Here is a 19,693-nt window from a genome sequence, read left to right on the forward strand (position 1 = left end):
CAGAAAGTGATTTTTAAGGACGTGGCAATTAGTTCAGAAAGTAGGGAACTATAAATATTGAAAGTTAAATGTTACTAGTATCAACAGTGCTAAACTGATGGCCATTTTGCCTTTAGCATAAAAATTAACCAATCTAAATATTCCAAGTCATTTAAAGGGCATTGCAAATTCGCTTAAGCTGCAAGTATTTTCAATTTAAACTGATAACAAACAAAAGTTAATAAATTAAGCAAATCAAATGTAAACATTTTGCACAGTTTAAAAATTTATTTTTTAGGTTCATTAAAAGTCTGTCTCTCGGTTTTAAGTACAACACAGGTTGGTGGGTTTTCTAATTTATTAAAAAAAAAAGAAAAATTTTCATTGGCTATACTTAAAGACCTAGTGTAGCGTATAATATTTTACCAACAATTAGCCTAGTAATTAAGACATTTTTATTTTTACAATTTTCAATTGTGGCGAACCATTAGAGGCATAACTGCAAAAAAAAGAAACAAATGTTAGAAAATTACTAAAACAATATTTTAAACACGTTGTTACTATTGATTTTTAACGAAAATCTACACACTTAGAAAAAAAGTGTTAAGTGAGGTTTTTTTTAAGCAAAAATAAAGCGCTTGCGCTGTAAAACAGATTTTGGCAAAAAAAAGAGTGTGTACGAATTGTAAAACACGAATATTAAGGAAAAAAAAAGGCGAAAAATCACTACTACCAATAATAAAAATACACTAAACTGTTTTATGCCATAAACACAGTGCTAAATATACAGAGAAAATGTGATATTTAAGAAATAATAAAAACAACAACGAAACAATAACGATGACGAAGTTTAAGGTATAAAATAAACCAAAAAAATATATATATATATAAACGACATATAACACCAGAAGAAGATTCAACGTTTTTCCTGCTAAAACTATACACAACACAACATCAAACGAGTTGGACACTTACAGCCAGTGGAAACAAATATACAAAATAAATTTAGAAAAAAAAATAAAATAAATTAGGAAAAATATATTATTTTAAAGTTAAAAAAAAAGAGTTTTCAAATTTTTTTTACAAATAAAAAGTGTTCATTAGTAGGTGCTGTGGGTAAAAACAAAAAGAAGTTTTACTAAATAGTGAAATTGTTTAAAAATTAAATTTTTTCTTTTTTTTTAATTTCATGAAAAAAATAGAAAAATTTTTCTTAGTGATTCACCATATTGCATTTTTCTAAGTGTGTTTTGACATATAGTTATAGTGGTGGTGCATTTAAGTAGATGACAGTGTTTAAGAAAAAAAAAAACTACAATTTTATAAAAATCAATAAAATTTAGTTTAAAGAAATTTTTTTTTTCTTCCTACAAGTTTTAGGCAAAATAAAAACAATTAAATTTAAAGAAATATATAAAACAAAAAGAAAAACCAAAAGAAAATTAATTCAAAGAATCAAGAAAATGTATAGTAAAGTTATATAATCTTTAACCAAGACAAAGTCAATCTAAAGGGGAAAAAAAATAAAAGTAAAGAAAACGTGTGAGTGCTGCATACAGCAAAATTAACCTTAAATGTAAATCATCATTAAAACCTAAAACAAAAAACTAGCAGCAGCAGCAGTAGAGGAGCAGTTAAATAGGAAAAAAAGGGGCCAGCACGAAAAATCCAACACGAAAAGTTAAACTTCATATAGTTATATATATACACCAACCCACATATTAGCAGAAATCCAGCGGAAATCTAGTAGAAATCTCCAACAGTCACAATCACTAAAACGAGAGGAAAAATTAATAAGAAATTAAATAAAATCCCTTAAAAAAGAATTATGGAAATTTCTTAAAAAAAACCTCTTAACTAAAAAAAAAGGCAAAAGAAAATCAGCAAAAGAAAACCTCATCATAGCAACAACAACAACAAACAACATGGAATTTTCATAATACTGTATAACATTTACAAACAACCAATACAACTCAATTAAACCAATAATTAATTTAAATAAAAACAAAAAAAAAAAACACAAACTTTAAACTAAAACTTCCAACTAAACAACTACACAACCCTTTAACGCTCACTTTTCTCAACTTTCCTCAACTTCATACATAACCTCAAACTCAAAAGCATAAAAGCACCAAAGCAACAAAAACGAAAATAAAAATAACTCCCTTAGAATGGGCAAGAAAAAAGTTCCCAGTGAAGATTTAATTGTACCACCACAAGATCAAAGAATATGTGGCACTATTTGTGTATGTCAAATGACTTTGGTATTAAGTTCGGTAGCCTTAGTTTATCTTACGGTAGCCATTTATATGCCCTCCACACGAGCGTTTAAAAGTGGCATCGATCAGACGCCCGTCATGTGTACGACCACAAGAGCCGTCAACAAGGAGAATTGTGACTGGGGCTCCTGTGGTGAGTGGTGCCTGAGCAAGACCTCGGGCGCCTGTATACAGATCTTTGTTAACTTACGCAACAATGGCACAAATCTATCCTTCCAGAATTGCACGAATTCGGCGAATAAGACATGTTACGGCATCGATCAGGATAGCGCCGATAAGGCGCGCTGCATCAATGATGAGTGTAAGAATTTGACCGGTACGTTTAATTGCACCGCCGGCCAGTGTCTCAATATAACGGATGCATTTGAATGTGTATTCAAGAATAGTGATTCGCCGGTGAAATGTTCGGGTCGCAGAGGGAAGATCAACTGTATGGATATATCGGGTCTATTCTCCTGTAATAGGGGCACTTGTCGTAAAATACGCACACCCTATAATTGTGATCGTCGCTGTGTCGATATACCAACACGCAACAAGAATGTGGTCTTACTCAGCGGTGATAAGGTCCATCTTTCTCAGTGTCAAACTGCCATTAACGCTGACACCGATGAGGAAGTGTGGACCGATACCGAGGATAATGTGGTCATGGCCTCCTGCTATTTCATAAGAACCTCGTCCGATCGTGTGGATGCCGTCGACTGTGTTAATGGTTCTACACTGGACCACAATTTACTAACGGATCTTACGAATTTCACTTATCTGAGTCATTTGCATATATCTGTGGCCACTCTTGTGCCGGAGATCGCTCCGCCCGACATTGATCTAACCATATCAAATGAATCGAAACTTATGATCAATCTCGAGGGCTGTGTCAACACACTCATGGATGAGTGTAAGGAGTTTCTCAAGGATTTCGGACGCGATGGCAGCGATCATAATGCCCGCGCCCGTTTTCCTTGTTACTATTCGCCCAATAAGAAGGACATTGTTGTCGCTCGTTTCAATCTAGAGGTGACATATCGTCAGTTTGTGGTTGCCTCGGTGGTGCCGTCAGTGTTGTTTGTGGTTTCGTGTCTAGTGCTGCTGCTGTGTCAGAAGACCGTCTATGTGGGTGATGATGCTAAGATGCGTTTTAAGGGTTGTGTCGATACCGATACGATATTGTCGAAGAATGCCCTCGATCAGGGTATGGAAGATAATGGTGGTGTTGGCGGTGGTGGTGGGGATGAAGTTATGGCTCTATGAGATCCGTCACGTAAGATTGAAAATTGAAAATTATTTCTTTTTTTGTTTAGTTTATTCCTTTACTCTATAAACTTTTAACAATTTACAAACTATTAATAATATCATAGCCCCAGTGGTTTACTTTTACATTTTTATAGGTTTTATTACAAATTTACAAATACTAAATACAATATATTGTGTCACACATTCTTGCGTGTGAGTGTGTGTGCGCGCGCTTATCAGTGTGTGTGTGTGTTTAAATACTAGGGTGGCCTGGTTGTTATTAAAAAAAAAAAAGTTTTAATAAATCTTTTTTTTTGTTGCAAACATTTGATTGTTATTTATTATTGTTTAACTATTTTTAGTTAAAATTTTATTTTTTTTCTTTGCGCTTTAAACAAAAATGTTTGCAACTTGTCTTAACTCCCTGCCACTTATGGTTAGTTTTAGCTTTTTTAGTATTTCGAAATAGTTTGCTTTAGATTTTCAATTTTGCTTTTTTTATAATTTAACTCAATGTCATTTGTTGCTATTCCCGATATTTACACTTAGTCCTTGTTTGGACTTGCTTTATTTTGGTACACTTTTTGCGAGAAGTTTTTGATTTTATTGCAATTAATACTTTATTAAAATAGCTTTCTTAGAGAGTATTTGCAAGTTAGTAACTTCTTTAAAAGAACACTTGTTTACTCTATTTTCTTAAGATTTTATTAAAAATTTGTAAATGCGAAATATATTAAGATTTCCCTCAAATATTTAAAATGCCGACTTCATCTATCGATCAAAAACTATAAAGGAATACTCCTCATGTACATATTTTCCAAAATTGTATCTCATTAGATACTTTAGCTTCTAAGTTTACCTACGCCACCTATAGGAGCTTTCTGCATCAATCGAATGAAATAGTAGGCGTATTGGGAAAGGTTTGGACCTGAGGGACGGTGATGTAAAACACAACAAACACTTCATTCGAAATTGCTTTTAATAAGCGAGCCTTTTTATCTGACCGCATACTATTCAGGCCCTTTTCGACGTATACAATTCATTTGGTACAGATTCCCTTTAATGGTCTGGCCATAACAGATGGAATCCTTTTGGTCTCATCAAATACAGAGCATTACCTTCAACGCCATGGATATTTAGCTTTGGTATCGATTTGGTTTATTAATCGGGCTTCATATACGATCTCTTAAACTTCAGGTTATCGTAATTGAACCATTTCGTCAGTTTCATCATGATAGTTTTCAATAAGCATTTTGAGCATTAACAATTGTTTCTCAAAGTCTTTTCGCTTCAACACTTCTTTTGAAACTGTTTTTAAGAGGCGAGCGTTGTTCTCTGACTGCACACTATTCAGGTCCTTTTCGGATAATGCTCGCTTTAAACGAATGCAATGTACTTGGAACAGATTCCCTCTTATGGTCTGGCCATATTTAACAGATGGAACTTTTTTGATCTCAACAAGTATGGAGAATTACCTTAGCTCCATCAATATTTAGATTTGGCATCGATTTGGCTGATTAGCCGGGCTTCACAACGATCTCTAACACTTCAGGTTATCGTAATTGATCCATTTGCCATCGCCAGTTTCAATTCCAAAATTATTTCCTTTAATAGCTTTCAATAAGCATTTCGAGCATGAACAAATGTCTTTCAAGGTCTTTAATTCATATTTTACTCAATTTTCTTACTTTTGGATGAAACATATTGCTCGTCAACAAGTTGAAATTACTGCTTGAATAGTTCCCATTTTCATAATTTCATAAGCTTTAGATGAGTTTGACAACTATCTTCATGAATAAATGCCTCTAATTCTTGGTCTTCAAACCGAAGTCAACAGATACGCCACAGAGGAGTGATTGTGGGACAAAGCGTTGGAACTAAGAGTTGGTGGGTGTTAAATGTATATGATACGGGATGACTGCAGGGGTATATGAGTCTTCCCCTGCCCTGAATACCTAGAGTGACTGTGTTGGATCTTGTTCTCTATAAGTGTGTCGGATTGAATGAGAAGTTTGCTGGGCTTAATGGTGATGGATGAAAGGTATCTTATACAAGTGATACCACTGAATTTTCCTTCCTTGTCCAGGTATGTTCATACCAGATTTACCACAGTGTGTTTTCTGTGAGTAACAAAGTCCTCGATTTATTTGATGGCTTTGTGTTTCAGACCAACGAATACATCGCTAGGTGCTGTTGCCGGCTCAACAGAGACGTGGTTGTAAACGGAAGTGATGTTTTTGTTTCTCAGAAATTAAGCAACGGGACAGCAATGGTCAATTAAAGGGAAACCAAATGGTACTTTAATTAGTACATTTCTGATGTAAATAAATAGTCAATAGGGAAAAAAGAAGTACTTTTTTTCTTTACATAGTTCTCTTAAAAAACCAAATGGTTCTGTTTAAAATATTTGGAAAATATAGTTAGAAAGTTTGTTTGTTTAAGACCTTAAACCTAAAAATTACGCCTCTTATTGTTCACAAAAATAATTATTTGTTACATTTTCCAAATAATTATTAATTTCAAAACCATTCCATAACGCTACTCTTAAAAACTCCCTAAGAATAACTTTAATAAACCTTGAATTATCTCTGATTATTATAATAATAAACCCATAAACAATGGTGACGTATGATTTATTTAAAAAAACAAGCTTATTATAATATCACACATACGCCACATATGAATAACTATAGATTTATCTACTTATATGGCAAAAACAAAATACATACATAAATATATTACAAAAATACAAAAATAACACAAAACAAATTAAGGTCAAACACCATTTATGGCCAAGTTGAAAATAAAAAAACAAAAAATATATATAAATGATACCAAAAAGAGTAGCAAAGGAAAGTTAAGTGAACAAGTTAAATAGAACAACTTTATATTACTCTGACCTCTTGCCAGAGTGTGTGTATGTGTGTGAGTAATTATAAAAAGCCAAACTAGTACAAGTTGTAAATGGCCTATACAGTGTCTACAAAAAAAAGAAAGAGTAGGCCATGAAGACTGCTAGATGTTTAGGTTAACAGCAGAAACGAAACAGAAATATGTCGCCATTTAAATAAAAAAAATATAATAAATATAAAATATGTGTCTATTTTATAAAGAGTAGAAGAAAAGTAACAGTATTTTGGTTTTATTTCTGTAAAATAGTAAAGTTCCAGAGATAGACTTACTGACTGACTCATCACTGTCCAACTTAAACGTTTTAACTTTAAGATTTTAAGAGACTTTCTAGTTCAGTTCAGTTCTAGTTCGGTTCTAGTTCGGTTCTAGTTCGGTTCTAGTTCAGTTCTAGTTTCAGTTCTAGTTCAGTTCTAGTTCAGTTCTAGTTCAGTTCTAGTTCAGTTCTAGTTCAGTTCTAGTTCAGTTCTAGTCAGTTCTAGTTCAGTTCTAGTTCAGTTCTAGTTTCAGTTCTAGTTCAGTTCTAGTTCAGTTCTAGTTCAGTTCTAGTTCAGTTTCTAGTTCAGTTCTAGTTCAGTTCTAGTTCAGTTCTAGTTCAGTTCTAGTTCAGTTCTAGTTCAGTTCTAGTTCAGTTCTAGTTCAGTTCTAGTCAGTTCTAGTTCAGTTCTAGTTCAGTTCTAGTTCAGTTCTAGTTTCAGTTCTAGTTCAGTTCTAGTTCAGTTCTAGTTCAGTTCTAGTTCAGTTCTAGTTCAGTTCTAGTTCAGTTCTAGTTCAGTTCTAGTTCAGTTCTAGTTCAGTTCTAGTTCAGTTCTAGTTCAGTTCTAGTTCAGTTCTAGTTCAGTTCTAGTTCAGTTCTAGTTCAGTTCTAGTTCAGTTCTAGTTCAGTTCTAGTTCAGTTCTAGTTCAGTTCTAGTTCAGTTCTAGTTCAGTTCTAGTTCAGTTCTAGTTCAGTTCTAGTTCAGTTCTAGTTCAGTTCTAGTTCAGTTCTAGTTCAGTTCTAGTTCAGTTCTAGTTCAGTTCTAGTTCAGTTCTAGTTCAGTTCTAGTTCAGTTCTAGTTCAGTTCTAGTTCAGTTCTAGTTCAGTTCTAGTTTAGTTCAGTTCTAGTTCAGTTCTAGTTCAGTTCTAGTTCAGTTCTAGTTCAGTTCTAGTTCAGTTCTAGTTCAGTTCTAGTTCAGTTCTAGTTCAGTTCTAGTTCAGTTCTAGTTTAGTTCTAGTTTAGTTCTAGTTCAGTTCTAGTACAGTTCTAGTTCAGTTCTAGTTCAGTTCTAGTTCAGTTCTAGTTCAGTTCTAGTTCAGTTCTAGTTCAGTTCTAGTTCAGTTCTAGTTCAGTTCTAGTTCAGTTCTAGTTCAGTTCTAGTTCAGTTCTAGTTCAGTTCTAGTTCAGTTCTAGTTCAGTTCTAGTACAGTTCTAGTTCTAGTTCTAGTTCAGTTCTAGTTCAGTTCTAGTTCAGTTCTAGTTCAGTTCAGTTCTAGTTCAGTTCTAGTTCTAGTTCAGTTCTAGTTCAGTTCTAGTTCAGTTCTAGTTCAGTTCTAGTTCAGTTCTAGTTCAGTTCTAGTTCAGTTCTAGTTCAGTTCTAGTTCAGTTCTAGTTCAGTTCTAGTTCAGTTCTAGTTCAGTTCTAGTTCAGTTCTAGTTCAGTTCTAGTTCAGTTCTAGTTCAGTTCTAGTTCAGTTCTAGTTCAGTTCTAGTTCAGTTCTAGTTCAGTTCTAGTTCAGTTCTAGTTTCAGTTCTAGTTCCAGTTCTAGTTCAGTTTCTAGTTCAGTTCTAGTTCAGTTCTAGTCCAGTTCTAGTTCAGTTCTAGTTCAGTTCTAGTTCAGTTCTAGTTCAGTTCTAGTTCAGTTTAGTTCAGTTCTAGTTCAGTTCTAGTTCAGTTCTAGTTCAGTTCTAGTTCAGTTCTAGTTCAGTTCTAGTTCAGTTCTAGTTCAGTTCTAGTTCAGTTCTAGTTCAGTTCTAGTTCAGTTCTAGTTCAGTTCTAGTTCAGTTCTAGTTCAGTTCTAGTTCAGTTCTAGTTCAGTTCTAGTTCAGTTCTAGTTCAGTTCTAGTTCAGTTCTAGTTCAGTTCTAGTTCAGTTCTAGTTCAGTTCTAGTTCAGTTCTAGTTCAGTTCTAGTTCAGTTCTAGTTCAGTTCTAGTTCAGTTCTAGTTCAGTTCTAGTTCAGTTCTAGTTCAGTTCTAGTTCAGTTCTAGTTCAGTTCTAGTTCAGTTCTAGTTCAGTTCTAGTTCAGTTCTAGTTCAGTTCTAGTTCAGTTCTAGTTCAGTTCTAGTTCAGTTTCAGTTCTAGTTCAGTTCAGTAGTTCAGTTCTAGTTCAGTTCTAGTTCAGTTCTAGTTCAGTTCTAGTTCAGTTCTAGTTCAGTTCTAGTTCAGTTCTAGTTCAGTTCTAGTTCAGTTCTAGTTCAGTTCTAGTTCAGTTCTAGTTCAGTTCTAGTTCAGTTCTAGTTCAGTTCTAGTTCAGTTCTAGTTCAGTTCTAGTTCAGTTCTAGTTCAGTTCTAGTTCAGTTTCTAGTTCAGTTCTAGTTCAGTTCTAGTTCAGTTCTAGTTCAGTTCTAGTTCAGTTCTAGTTCAGTTCTAGTTCAGTTCTAGTTCAGTTCTAGTTCAGTTCTAGTTTCAGTTCTAGTTCAGTTCTAGTTCAGTTCTAGTTCAGTTTTAGTTCAGTTCTAGTTCGTCCTAGTTCAGTTCTAGTTCCATTCTCTCAAACGTTTCAAAATTGCTGTTTGAGTAGTTGTTAATGACTTTGCACACTTGTGTGTTCTTGCTGAATCAAATTTCTTGCTGAAAAGCTTTAAATTCTGGATCTTCCGACTTTTTGGCTGGTTTGGGCAATCATTGCTTTGTCAAAGTTATCACTGCTGAACCGCACCACAGACTTCGGTAAGTGACAACTTTTTTCAGAAGAAATTTCCTGAATACCCCAGATATCTTTGGTATCTTAATCTATTCAAAATAATTTTAACGAAAATCAACTTTGAAATCCTGCAATTTAACTCGTGTATAAACATGATGTTTGAAATTTAAATTTTCTAAAATTTCCGAATCTTCACTATATTTCTTTATCTTTAGTTGGATCAGTATCCTTTAATAATTTCAAATATTTTCAAATGAATTCCCCAAGCTAACATACGTATGTGTTATATATTTTATGAGACAATCCTTAAATATTAATCATACGTCACATATGACTAATAAAAGCAAATATAATTATGTATTTAAATACAACAAATCAATTTAATTTTTAATTAATTTAAACAGTTTAGCAAATCAAAGGCTTAATTCTTCAAACAAATATATAAAAATCCTGACGAAAAAAAAACTTGAAAAATTACAAAATATTTCTGTTCAAAATGCAATCAATATTTTGTGGCAAAAACCTTGAAGATATCTCTTAAAAGTGCTTAAAAAATGTTGTACTTACACATCTACATACATATGTCCTATTTCAGCATATTTTCTGCTGAGTCTGCCATATCTTAGAAAATGCTAGTTAAGGCTTTTTTCATTTTTCTTTCTGTTATTTCGAAATTCATTTCATTCAATAATAATTTATTGAAATAACTACGTTTTTTAACGCCCAACACTTGTTTATTCTCACATATGTATATTCATAAATGTATGTTTTTTTGCATTTAAAATTTTAATGTGATTGCTACACATACATATTCTACATGACAGTCTATTTCTACATTTACTCGCCTATTTTTTTTTTTTTTTTTCAAAAAGAAAAACAATAAAAGCACAAATCTTTTAAACAAATTTATGCGGTAATATTTATATTGCAAAACATGCCATTTCATTGGAAACAATAAAAAATTGTTGAAAAGTAAAAAAATGTCTGCATGTGTTTTTGGTTTGAGCAGTAGTAGTAACATTAAAAAAATAAACAGCAAAAAGGACATTGAAATTGTTTTTGTCGTTGCTGCTGCCTGTCACTGCTGCTATTGGCATACATATTTCTAAATATGTATAAAAAAATTCGTGGCAACGTTTGCGTTTTAGTTGTTATTGTAAAATACCATGCCAAAATAAATGAGGAAAAAAGGAAAAAAAAAAACAAAAAAATAACTTCATGTTGCATGTCTTTGAAGAAAGACACATACACACATTATTTGAAGTGTTAAAGTTTGTACACGAAATAAATTTAATGCAAAGAAGAAGTGAAGGCTTGGTATCGTATCAGTGGTTTTGGATATTGCGATATCCCAATAGTTTAAAAGTTATAAACCATTAAAGACTATTTCCTATGAATTTCAACAAACATACGTATGAGCGATATTTATTAGATATAAATTTAAATATCAATTATACGCCGCATGAGGTAATTGGAGAAACTTAAGTTTTATATTTATTTAGGTCAGATATACATCAAACCAGAAGAAATGCACCTGAACCAAGACTGAGCCTATTATGCGCTCTTTTATATGGAAAATGTTGTATATAAGTAGTGATCGTTCGATGTTCAGAAACTTAATTTCGGGGCCTTTCAGTGTTTCTGAGGCATATAATAGGTGGAATAACATCATTCCCAAGATATTTGACTTTGATTTCGACAAAAGCCCGGCAAAAACAAAGAGTGTGTTACAGCGTTTCATTGATAAAACCAATGTGTAAAAGGCAGCATTTCAATGAAAAAAACATTATTTTATTGAAAAAACAAATATTTTGTTGCATAAAAACAGTATTTTGTTGAATAAACGATATTTTATCGAACAGCCATGAATTCATTGAAAAACTAGTCTTTCATTGAAAATCCAGCATTTTATTGAAAAACCAGTATTTTGTTGAAACCCAATATTTTAGTAAAAAACCAGTAATTTATCGCAAAACCAGAAAATACAATATTTATTTGAAAAAAGCTATAATTTTTTTAAAAACCAGTATTTTACTGATAAGCGATGTTTTACAGAAAAACCAGTATTTTATTTTTATATGTATATCATTGAAATATTAAGTTAATAAACCGGTATTTTGCTAAATAAACAATATTTTAAGCGAACAGCCGCGCATTTATTGAAAAACTAGTATTTTATTGAAAATCCAACATTTTGTTGAAAAACCAATATTTTGTTGAAAAACCAATACTTGATTCTAAAACCAGTATTTTATTGCAAAAACCAGTAAAAATCAAAAACTGAATGATAAATATTTATTTGAAAAAGCCATACTTTTTATTAAAAACCAGTATTTCACTGATAAACGATGTTTTACAGAAAAACCAGTATTTTATTTTTATAATATATCATTAAAATATTTAGTTGAAAAAACAGTATTTTGTTAAATAAAGAGTATTTTAAGCAAATAGCCCTAAATTTATTAAAAACTAGTATTTTATTGAAAATCCAACATTTATTGAAAACCAGTATTTCATTAATAAACCAATCTTTTATGGAAAAACTTGTATATCAATAAAAAATCTCTATTTGATTGAAAACCAGTATTTCAATGAACAAACAGTATTTTGTTAAAAAACCAATATTTTATTGTAAAATTTCTTAAATATATTTTATTTTCTTAAAATATAAAACAACATTTTACCAGTATTTCATTGATAAGCCAATGTTTTATTTAAAAATTAGTATTTCAACAAAAAATCAGTATTTTAATGAAAAACCAGTATTTCAATGAACAACCAGTATTTTATTTACAAAAAACTTATTTCTTTGAAAACTAATATTTCATTTCAAAACCAGTTATTTGTAAAAAAAATTATTAAAAAACCAGTATTTTACTGAAAAACCAGTATTTTTATTGAAAACCCAGTATTTCATTAATAAACCAATTTTTTTTGAAAAACTTGTGTTTCAATGAAAAATCAGTATTTTATTGAAAACCAGTATTTCAATCAACAACCGGTATTTTATTCAAAAACCAATATTTCATTGTAAAACCAGTATTTTATTAAAAAATAAAATAATATTTTACCAGTATTTCATTGATAAGCCAATGTTTTATTCAAAAATTAGTATTTCAACAAAAAATCAGTATTTCATTGAAAAACAAGTATTTCAATGAACAACAAGTATTTTATTAAAAAAACATTATATCCTTGAACACCAATATTTCAGTTCAAAACAAGTTATTTGTTAAAAAAACATTTTTTTTTTTGAAAAACCAGTATTTTATTGAAAAAACAGTATTTTATTGAAAATCCAGTATTTTATTGAAAAACCAATATTTTATTGAATAACCAGTATTTCATTAATAAACCAATCTTTTTTGGAAAACTTGTATTTCAATGATAAATCTGTATTTTATTGAAAACCAGTATTTCAATCAACAAACAGTATTTTAATAAAAAAACAATATTTCATTGTGAAACTAGTATTTTGTTAAAACTAAAGCAATATTTTACCAGTATTCAATTGATAAACCAATGATCTATTTGATTAAAAAAAAACATTTTTTTTTTGAAAACTAATATTTCACTGAAAACCCAGTTTTTGTTAAACAATAATATTTTATTGAAAAATCAGATTTCATTGAAACAATAATATTTTATTTAAAAACCTGTATTTCATTGCAAATACAGTATTTTATTGAAAACCCAGTATTTTATTGAAATCCTAATGTTTTATAGAAAAGTCTGTATTTGTTTGAAAAACTAACAGTTCATTGAAAAGCCAATATATAAGTGTAAAAATAGCTGTTTATTTGAAATCCAAGATTTTATGGAAAACCCAGTATTTTATCGAAAACCCAATATTTCAGTAAAAATATTTCTCAAAAACACTACATATTTTAAAAAATAGTATATGCTTTTGTTTTAAATGGATTTCACTAACCCTACATACGTATAACTGATATTCAATAGATCAAATTAAACATTAATCATACGCCATAGGGCAGATATGAAAGTCAGTTAAAATTTTAGCGAATTTAAAATTAATTAAAAATTTAATTATTCTTGTTGTTACTTAAAAAATAGACTTTCAAAAAAAGGTACTTAAATTTAATTTCAAAAGAAAAAAGTACTTTTATATCCTATATACTATTTATATTAGAAATATAAAAACATAACTTGTACTTCATGTATAAATACTAGGACATGACGACACGTCATGACATGACTGCATTATATCAGTTATTTATATTTGAACGAAAACAAAATAAACAACAATGAAACATTTTATTAAAAATACTTAATACGAAAACAAATCACACACAATCAAACTCATATATCGTCTCTAGCAAACAGGACTAAGATTTTTTCAAAAATTTTCCAAACAGCAATATATATGATATCTGTACACATTACCATTTGCAATAATTTCGGAAATGATAAATATTGTTAATGGACTAGAATTCGTTTTTTTCCAACAAATATCACATAAAGTTTTTAAGCAGTTAACAGTATTTGCTTTACTCTTAATTCAAACTAGTTGGGTGATAAAATTAAGTCATGAGTATTAGAGGCTTAACCATTTTCTATTTAGTTTTTTAATAGGTTTTTTGCATTTTAAATAAAAAGGAAAATTTTACTCACTCATTCATATTGCCTGTTTTAAAGGCTTCCCTTTTGTATTGCCTACCAAGACAGTAGGAGTTGACAATGATGTGTCATTTCACTTTAATGACAAAAAGGTGTGGCTGTAAAAAAAAACATAAAAATAAATATTTAATGATTATTGAAATACTAAGGGCATTGACCTAATAATGATTTAACAATAATGCTTACTTAAGAAATTATTGGAAAAATTCTTAAAATTGTTATTTATTCAGCTCTCTTTTTTTCAATTATATATTTATGACACTATTTAAAAAATTATATTACACTAACTTATGTATAGATTTTATAAACGTAAAATTTGATTTACATAATGAGCTTTTTCTTCAGATTTATAAATAACATACTTTTTAGTACTAAGGGCTTATCTGCCCTGTAGACGTATGATTGATATTTATTGCACGGGATACATTCCAATATTAATCATACGCCACTGATTTCACTTTTTTTTTGTGAAATACTAGTCTTGTATCATTCTATGGTGATGAATCTATAGTCATGACCAGGGCAACCAAAAATATGCAATATCATATTTTTTGCTGCGCGTCGTGTGGAGACGTGAGTTAGCTATTTATCCTTTTCAGAAAATTTAATGAATTTTGGCATCGGTTTGTTAGAGCATTTTTTTGCATATTTTGTTCTTTACAGCATTTTTTTGCTTATTTTGCATTTTACAGCATATTCCCGCATATTTTACTCATAATCGCATATTTTTATTGCATATTTCGTTGTTTTCATCTAATTTTTTCATATTTTTTATAATTTTTAAATAAAAATAGATTCAAAATTTTTTTTGGGAAATTAATAAATAGAAAATGTTTTTAATTTTTTTATTAGATTTTTTTTAGAAAATTTTATTTAGAAAATAAAAGTTTAAATGAAATGTTTTTAATTCCACCAATCATAAATTTTTAAACCCATACGTTTTAATTAAATTCCTTCTAATTGATAAAATTTTGTTTGTCAAATTTTTTTGACCCATTCACTTTGAAAAAGATTGAAATAAAGCTTTATTTTATAATTCAATAACATTTTTATACCCTACACCACTATACTGGGGATGATATTATGCGTTTGTGCTGATGCTTGTAACACCCGAAAATCGGCTCAGAATCACTTTCCCCCGAATAGGGCCCTCGAGCTCATAATTATGTTAAATGTTTCAGGATCTCTACAAAAATCGGCACAACTTAGTTTCGTATTTTAACTTATACGAAACTGCCAATTTTCGTAATGATCGGACCTCATTTCACCCTTGCCCCCATACAAAGTCCCCTTCAGAAAAGGACATGAAAGTCAATAATTCACTTATAAACACTAATATCACGAGAAATTTTGCATTAATACTTCGACGAATGCCTGACAGTGGCAAAGAAAGTGCACCAGAGTTTTACTGTCCTCTAGTTAGTTTTAGACTTATTCCGAAACTTTATCGGCTTTGGTGGTGGCCTTAGTATTTTGAATCTTATGTACCGATGATCAGAAAAGGAGTGCTCGTCTGAAACTCTCCAATCCTGAATTTCGTTTATAAGCTCTTCTGAGCACTATAAAAAATGTCGTAGCAGTAAATTATCTCTTATAGTTCAGGAGATATTCGCATTTGAAAATTAAAATTTTAAAATTTTTACCGTCCTTACTTTAGTTTTTTGATAATAGCGGGTCCAAATATTCCCGATTTTCGCATTTTTTTTTTTATTCGCTTAACAACAAGTTTATATATCAAGCAGTGAAAGAATTATGTAAAAATCATGACTGAGTCCAAAGTTATAGTTTAAAAAATTTAATTTAAAAAATTAAAAAAAGGCGATTTTTTGTCATTTTTTTGGGGAAAAAGTATCTTTTTCTTTTTAAGTTATCTAAAAAGTTTCTAGGAAGATGTATATAGAATTTATACTTTTGACTTTACATAAAATACGATAAATGAATCAAAACCTAAAAATTTTTGATACCGAGGGGACCAGGTCCATCCAAAAAAACCCTATTTTTTATGAAAATTCAATTTTGAGACAAAAATTCTCAAATCGCATAGTCGATATCAAATTATAGTGACCTGTTTTATATGACCCAATATGTTCTTAATCATTTTGTAACGGGTTTCGATAACCCCGCCCCTGGTATGGATATAATAGGCAAAAAACCAAAAAATCCCATTTTTGGCATTTTTTAAAACTTTTTTGGGAATTCCGGGATTTCTAATAAGAAAATTCGAAATTTTTATTTAATTTTGGATTTTGAGTAAAAAAATCTACCTAACTGTAAAATTTCATCAAAAAATATTCATAAATAAAATTTTTATTGCAATTTGAAAAATTTGTATCTTCGCAAAAACTGAATAAAAAACATTTTTTAATTTTTTTTTTTAAAGTATTCCGCGAATTTTTTAATTTTCAAAAATTATATACAGATTTGAAAAAAATAGACAAAATTACTTCTCCATTGATATATAACATGCCTACCTAATGTTTTTTAAGTGACAAATTAATTAGGGAAAACTCAACATCTTTTAGAAAATTTACCTAGCACTATTATTTTCATCCATAAGGTTAACTCTTAAATTTGTTACATATATGGATGAAAATAATAGTGCCATGTAAATTTTCTAAAAGATGTTGAGTTTTCCGACGACATTTTTTATAGTGCTCGATGAGGAGATTCTAAATACGAATTTTTTTTTAAATCGGAACTCAAATGAAGAAATAGGATCGTTTTAAAAATTTAACATAGCCGATGTGTCCTAATTTGAGGACCCCCCGCCGGGCCCCTGGTTGGCCTATAAGGTCCAAATTCAAAACCTAAACTCGACAACACCTCCTCTTTGTGCATACCAAATCAAAATCGGATTAACCGTTTAGAAGTTACCGAATTATTTCCCTCTTTTTTTTTCCTATACCACTGTGCGTTGTTTTGTCTTTGTTTAAATATTTCGGAATTAAGGCCCCCTACTCACTGGTCGGCCATGCCCGACTATACATTCTTACTTGTTTGTTTTTCAAATATAAAAAAATAAATCAATTTAATGTAAAGCAAAAAAATTAAGCTTATATATCATTTCCTAGAAAATTACATAGCCAACAAAATTTTAAAAAAAGTCGAAACCCAGAGACCTAAGTTTACTTTTCTGAATTATTGAGCATCGCTTAATCCGAATCCAATTCTCCATGTTTTTGGCCATATTTAAGACCTTATAAATGCGAGAAGACACCTTCATTTATAAAATCCGTTGTGTGGTCCGAAAGTCCAATCTGTCGACTTTAAAATAAAGGTTGAACAAATTGAGGCAAATACGTTTGGCATAGAATAAAGGCAAAATTGAGTTTTTGTAATTTTATGGTTGTCCCAAGCTTTAAGTTAAGATATCTCGAAGAAATATAGAGATATGACAAGAGTTAAACCTTTATTTTTAAATCGACAGATTGGACTTTTTTATGTGCTCTCAAATATGGTAAAAAACGGGGATTTCATTTTGAAAATGAGAAGTTTTAAGTGCATATTCTGCATATTTTTAGAGCATATTTTTAGTTTTTAAGTGCATTTTTTATGCGCATAAAACACTTTTTTTAGAGCATATTTTTGGTTGCCCTGGTCATGACTATAGATCAGTCTATAATATTAACTATAGAGCATTCTATAGTCTTCACTATAGATCAGCCTATAGTCTTGACTATAGATCAGTCCATAGTCTTGACTATAGATCAGTCTATAGTCTTCACTATAGATAATTCTATAGTCTTGACTATAGATCAGTCTATAGCCTTGACCATAGATCAGTCGATAGTTTTGACTATAAATCATCCTATAGCGTTGACTATAGATCAGTCCAAAGTCTTGACTATATATCAGTCTATAGCTTTGACTATATATCTGTCTATAGTCTTGACTATAGATCAGTCTATAGTCTTGACTATAGATCATCCTATAGTCTTGACTATAGATCAGTCCATAGTATTGACTATAGTTCAGTCCATAGTCTTGACTATAGATCAGTTTACAGTCTTAACTATAGATCAGTCTATAGACTTAACTATAGACTAATCAATAAGCTTGTCTATAGATCAGTCTATAATATTGACAATAGATCATCATATAGTATTGACCATAGAGACATAGATCAGTCTATAGTCTTGACTATAGATCAGTACATAGTATTGACTATAGATCAGTCCATAGTCTTGACTATAGATCAGTCCATAGTATTGACTATAGATTATTATTATCTTGACCAAAAATCAGTCTATAGTCTTGACTATAGAGCTGTCGATAGTCTTGACCATAAATCAGTCTATATATAGTCTTGACTACAGAGCAGTCTTTGGTCTTGACTATAGATCGTTCTATATTCTTGACTATAGATCAGTCTGTAGATCAGTCTACAGTCTTGAATACAGATCGGTCTATAGTCTTTAATATAGGTCATATATTAGTCACTATAGTCACGAATATATATAATCCTATAGTTTTGACTATAGATCTGTCTTTAGTCTTGACTATATATCAGTCTATATTCTTGACTATAGATCAGTCTATATTCTTGTCTATAGATCAGTCTATAGTCTTGACTATAGATCAGTCTATAGTCTTGACTATAGATCAGTCTATAGTCTTGACTATATATCAGTCTATAGTCTTGACTATAGATCATCCTATAGTCTTGACTACAGATCAGTTTATAGTCTTGACTATAGATCAGTCTATAGTCTTGACTATAGATCAGTCTATAGTCTTGACTATAGATCAGTCTATAGTCTTGACTATAGATCAGTCTATAGTCTTGACTACAGATTGACTATAGACTGATCTATATGATCAACTATAGATCAGTCTATATTCTTGACTATAGATCAGTCCATTGTTTTGATTATAGATTAGTCTAAAGTCTTGAGTCAGTCTATAATTTTGACTATAGATCAGTTTATAGTCTATACTATAGATTAGTGTGTTGACTTTAGAGCAGTATAAAGTCTTGACTAAAGATCTGTCTATAGTTTTGACTATAGATACTGGAGATCAATCTACACTCTTGAGTATGGGTTAGTCTATAGTTATCACAGTCTATAGTCTTGACTATAGAGCAGTCTATAGACTTGACTATAGATCAGTTTATGACTGATTTCGTTGAAAATTTGTTTCTTTTTTGATTTCAAGCTTATTATTATGCTTAAGTGAGCTTCTCCTAGAAACATTAGAAAACATTAAGCTTTTGTTACAACACCAAATATAAAAACAAATTATAATTTCATTTTTATTTAACGAAAAAGCTTAATAAAACTTTTTGTTTTACAATTTACAAAATAAAACACTTTTAAGTTTTTTTTTAAGAAAATAAACAAAATTAAGCTTTTTTTAAAAACAAAATAAAACAAACTAACCAACAAACAAACAGTAAGAAAAACAAAAAAACGTATTGGGTCCACCCAAATCCCAGCCGTTACAAAATGAACTCTTAAATAAAGTTAATGTTGGGTATGTTTTACTTAAAATATATTAACAACAAGTAAAATTTTATAATTATATTTATTTTTGGTGAAATAAAAAAGAAACTTTGGCTAATTTACTTTTGATATTTGCAGGCATTCCTCTACTACAAGAAGACAGTCCAGTTCATCAGCCCGGCATATTTGCATTGCAATAAAAAAAAGCAGTTTTTGTTTTTCTAAATTATGTTTTAACCAGCAACACATTAACAAGAACAATATTATTGTAAAACAACAAAAAAAAAAACACAATAACAACACAAACACAAGTTTTCTTTCAAAAGCGTTTTTAAGCAAGAGAATAAAAAAAAGAAATATTTTTTATAAATGAA

General features: G+C 30.2%; 1 protein-coding gene across 8 annotated transcripts; it reads left to right on the forward strand.

The window, feature by feature from the left end:
• Positions 1 to 302: 302 nt before the first annotated feature.
• Positions 303 to 19,693, forward strand: LOC119611488. Of its 8 annotated transcripts, none has more exons than XM_037967077.1 (3): positions 303 to 318; positions 1,360 to 3,513; positions 19,458 to 19,693. In XM_037967077.1, the coding sequence occupies exon 2, from the start codon at positions 2,151 to 2,153 to the stop codon at positions 3,501 to 3,503; it is 1,353 nt and encodes a 450-aa protein (XP_037823005.1). In that variant the 5' UTR covers positions 303 to 318; positions 1,360 to 2,150; the 3' UTR covers positions 3,504 to 3,513; positions 19,458 to 19,693. The 8 variants fall into 8 exon arrangements, with proteins under 8 accessions (XP_037823005.1, XP_037822999.1, XP_037823000.1 ...); XM_037967071.1 differs by lacking the exon at positions 303 to 318 and adding an exon at positions 363 to 834 and having other exon boundaries at positions 1,354 to 3,513; XM_037967072.1 differs by lacking the exon at positions 303 to 318 and adding an exon at positions 363 to 834.

Source organism: Lucilia sericata, unplaced genomic scaffold (genome assembly GCF_015586225.1).
Source record: "Lucilia sericata isolate MDLA Ls3-8-SP2 unplaced genomic scaffold, ASM1558622v1 Contig001463F_arrow, whole genome shotgun sequence".
NCBI lineage: Eukaryota > Metazoa > Arthropoda > Insecta > Diptera > Calliphoridae > Lucilia > Lucilia sericata.

What these genes read in the sequence shown, in the direction of transcription:
- LOC119611488 (XM_037967077.1), top strand. Translation starts at nt 2,151, where the DNA reads ATGGGCAAGAAAAAAGTTCCCAGTGAAGATTTAATTGTACCACCACAA.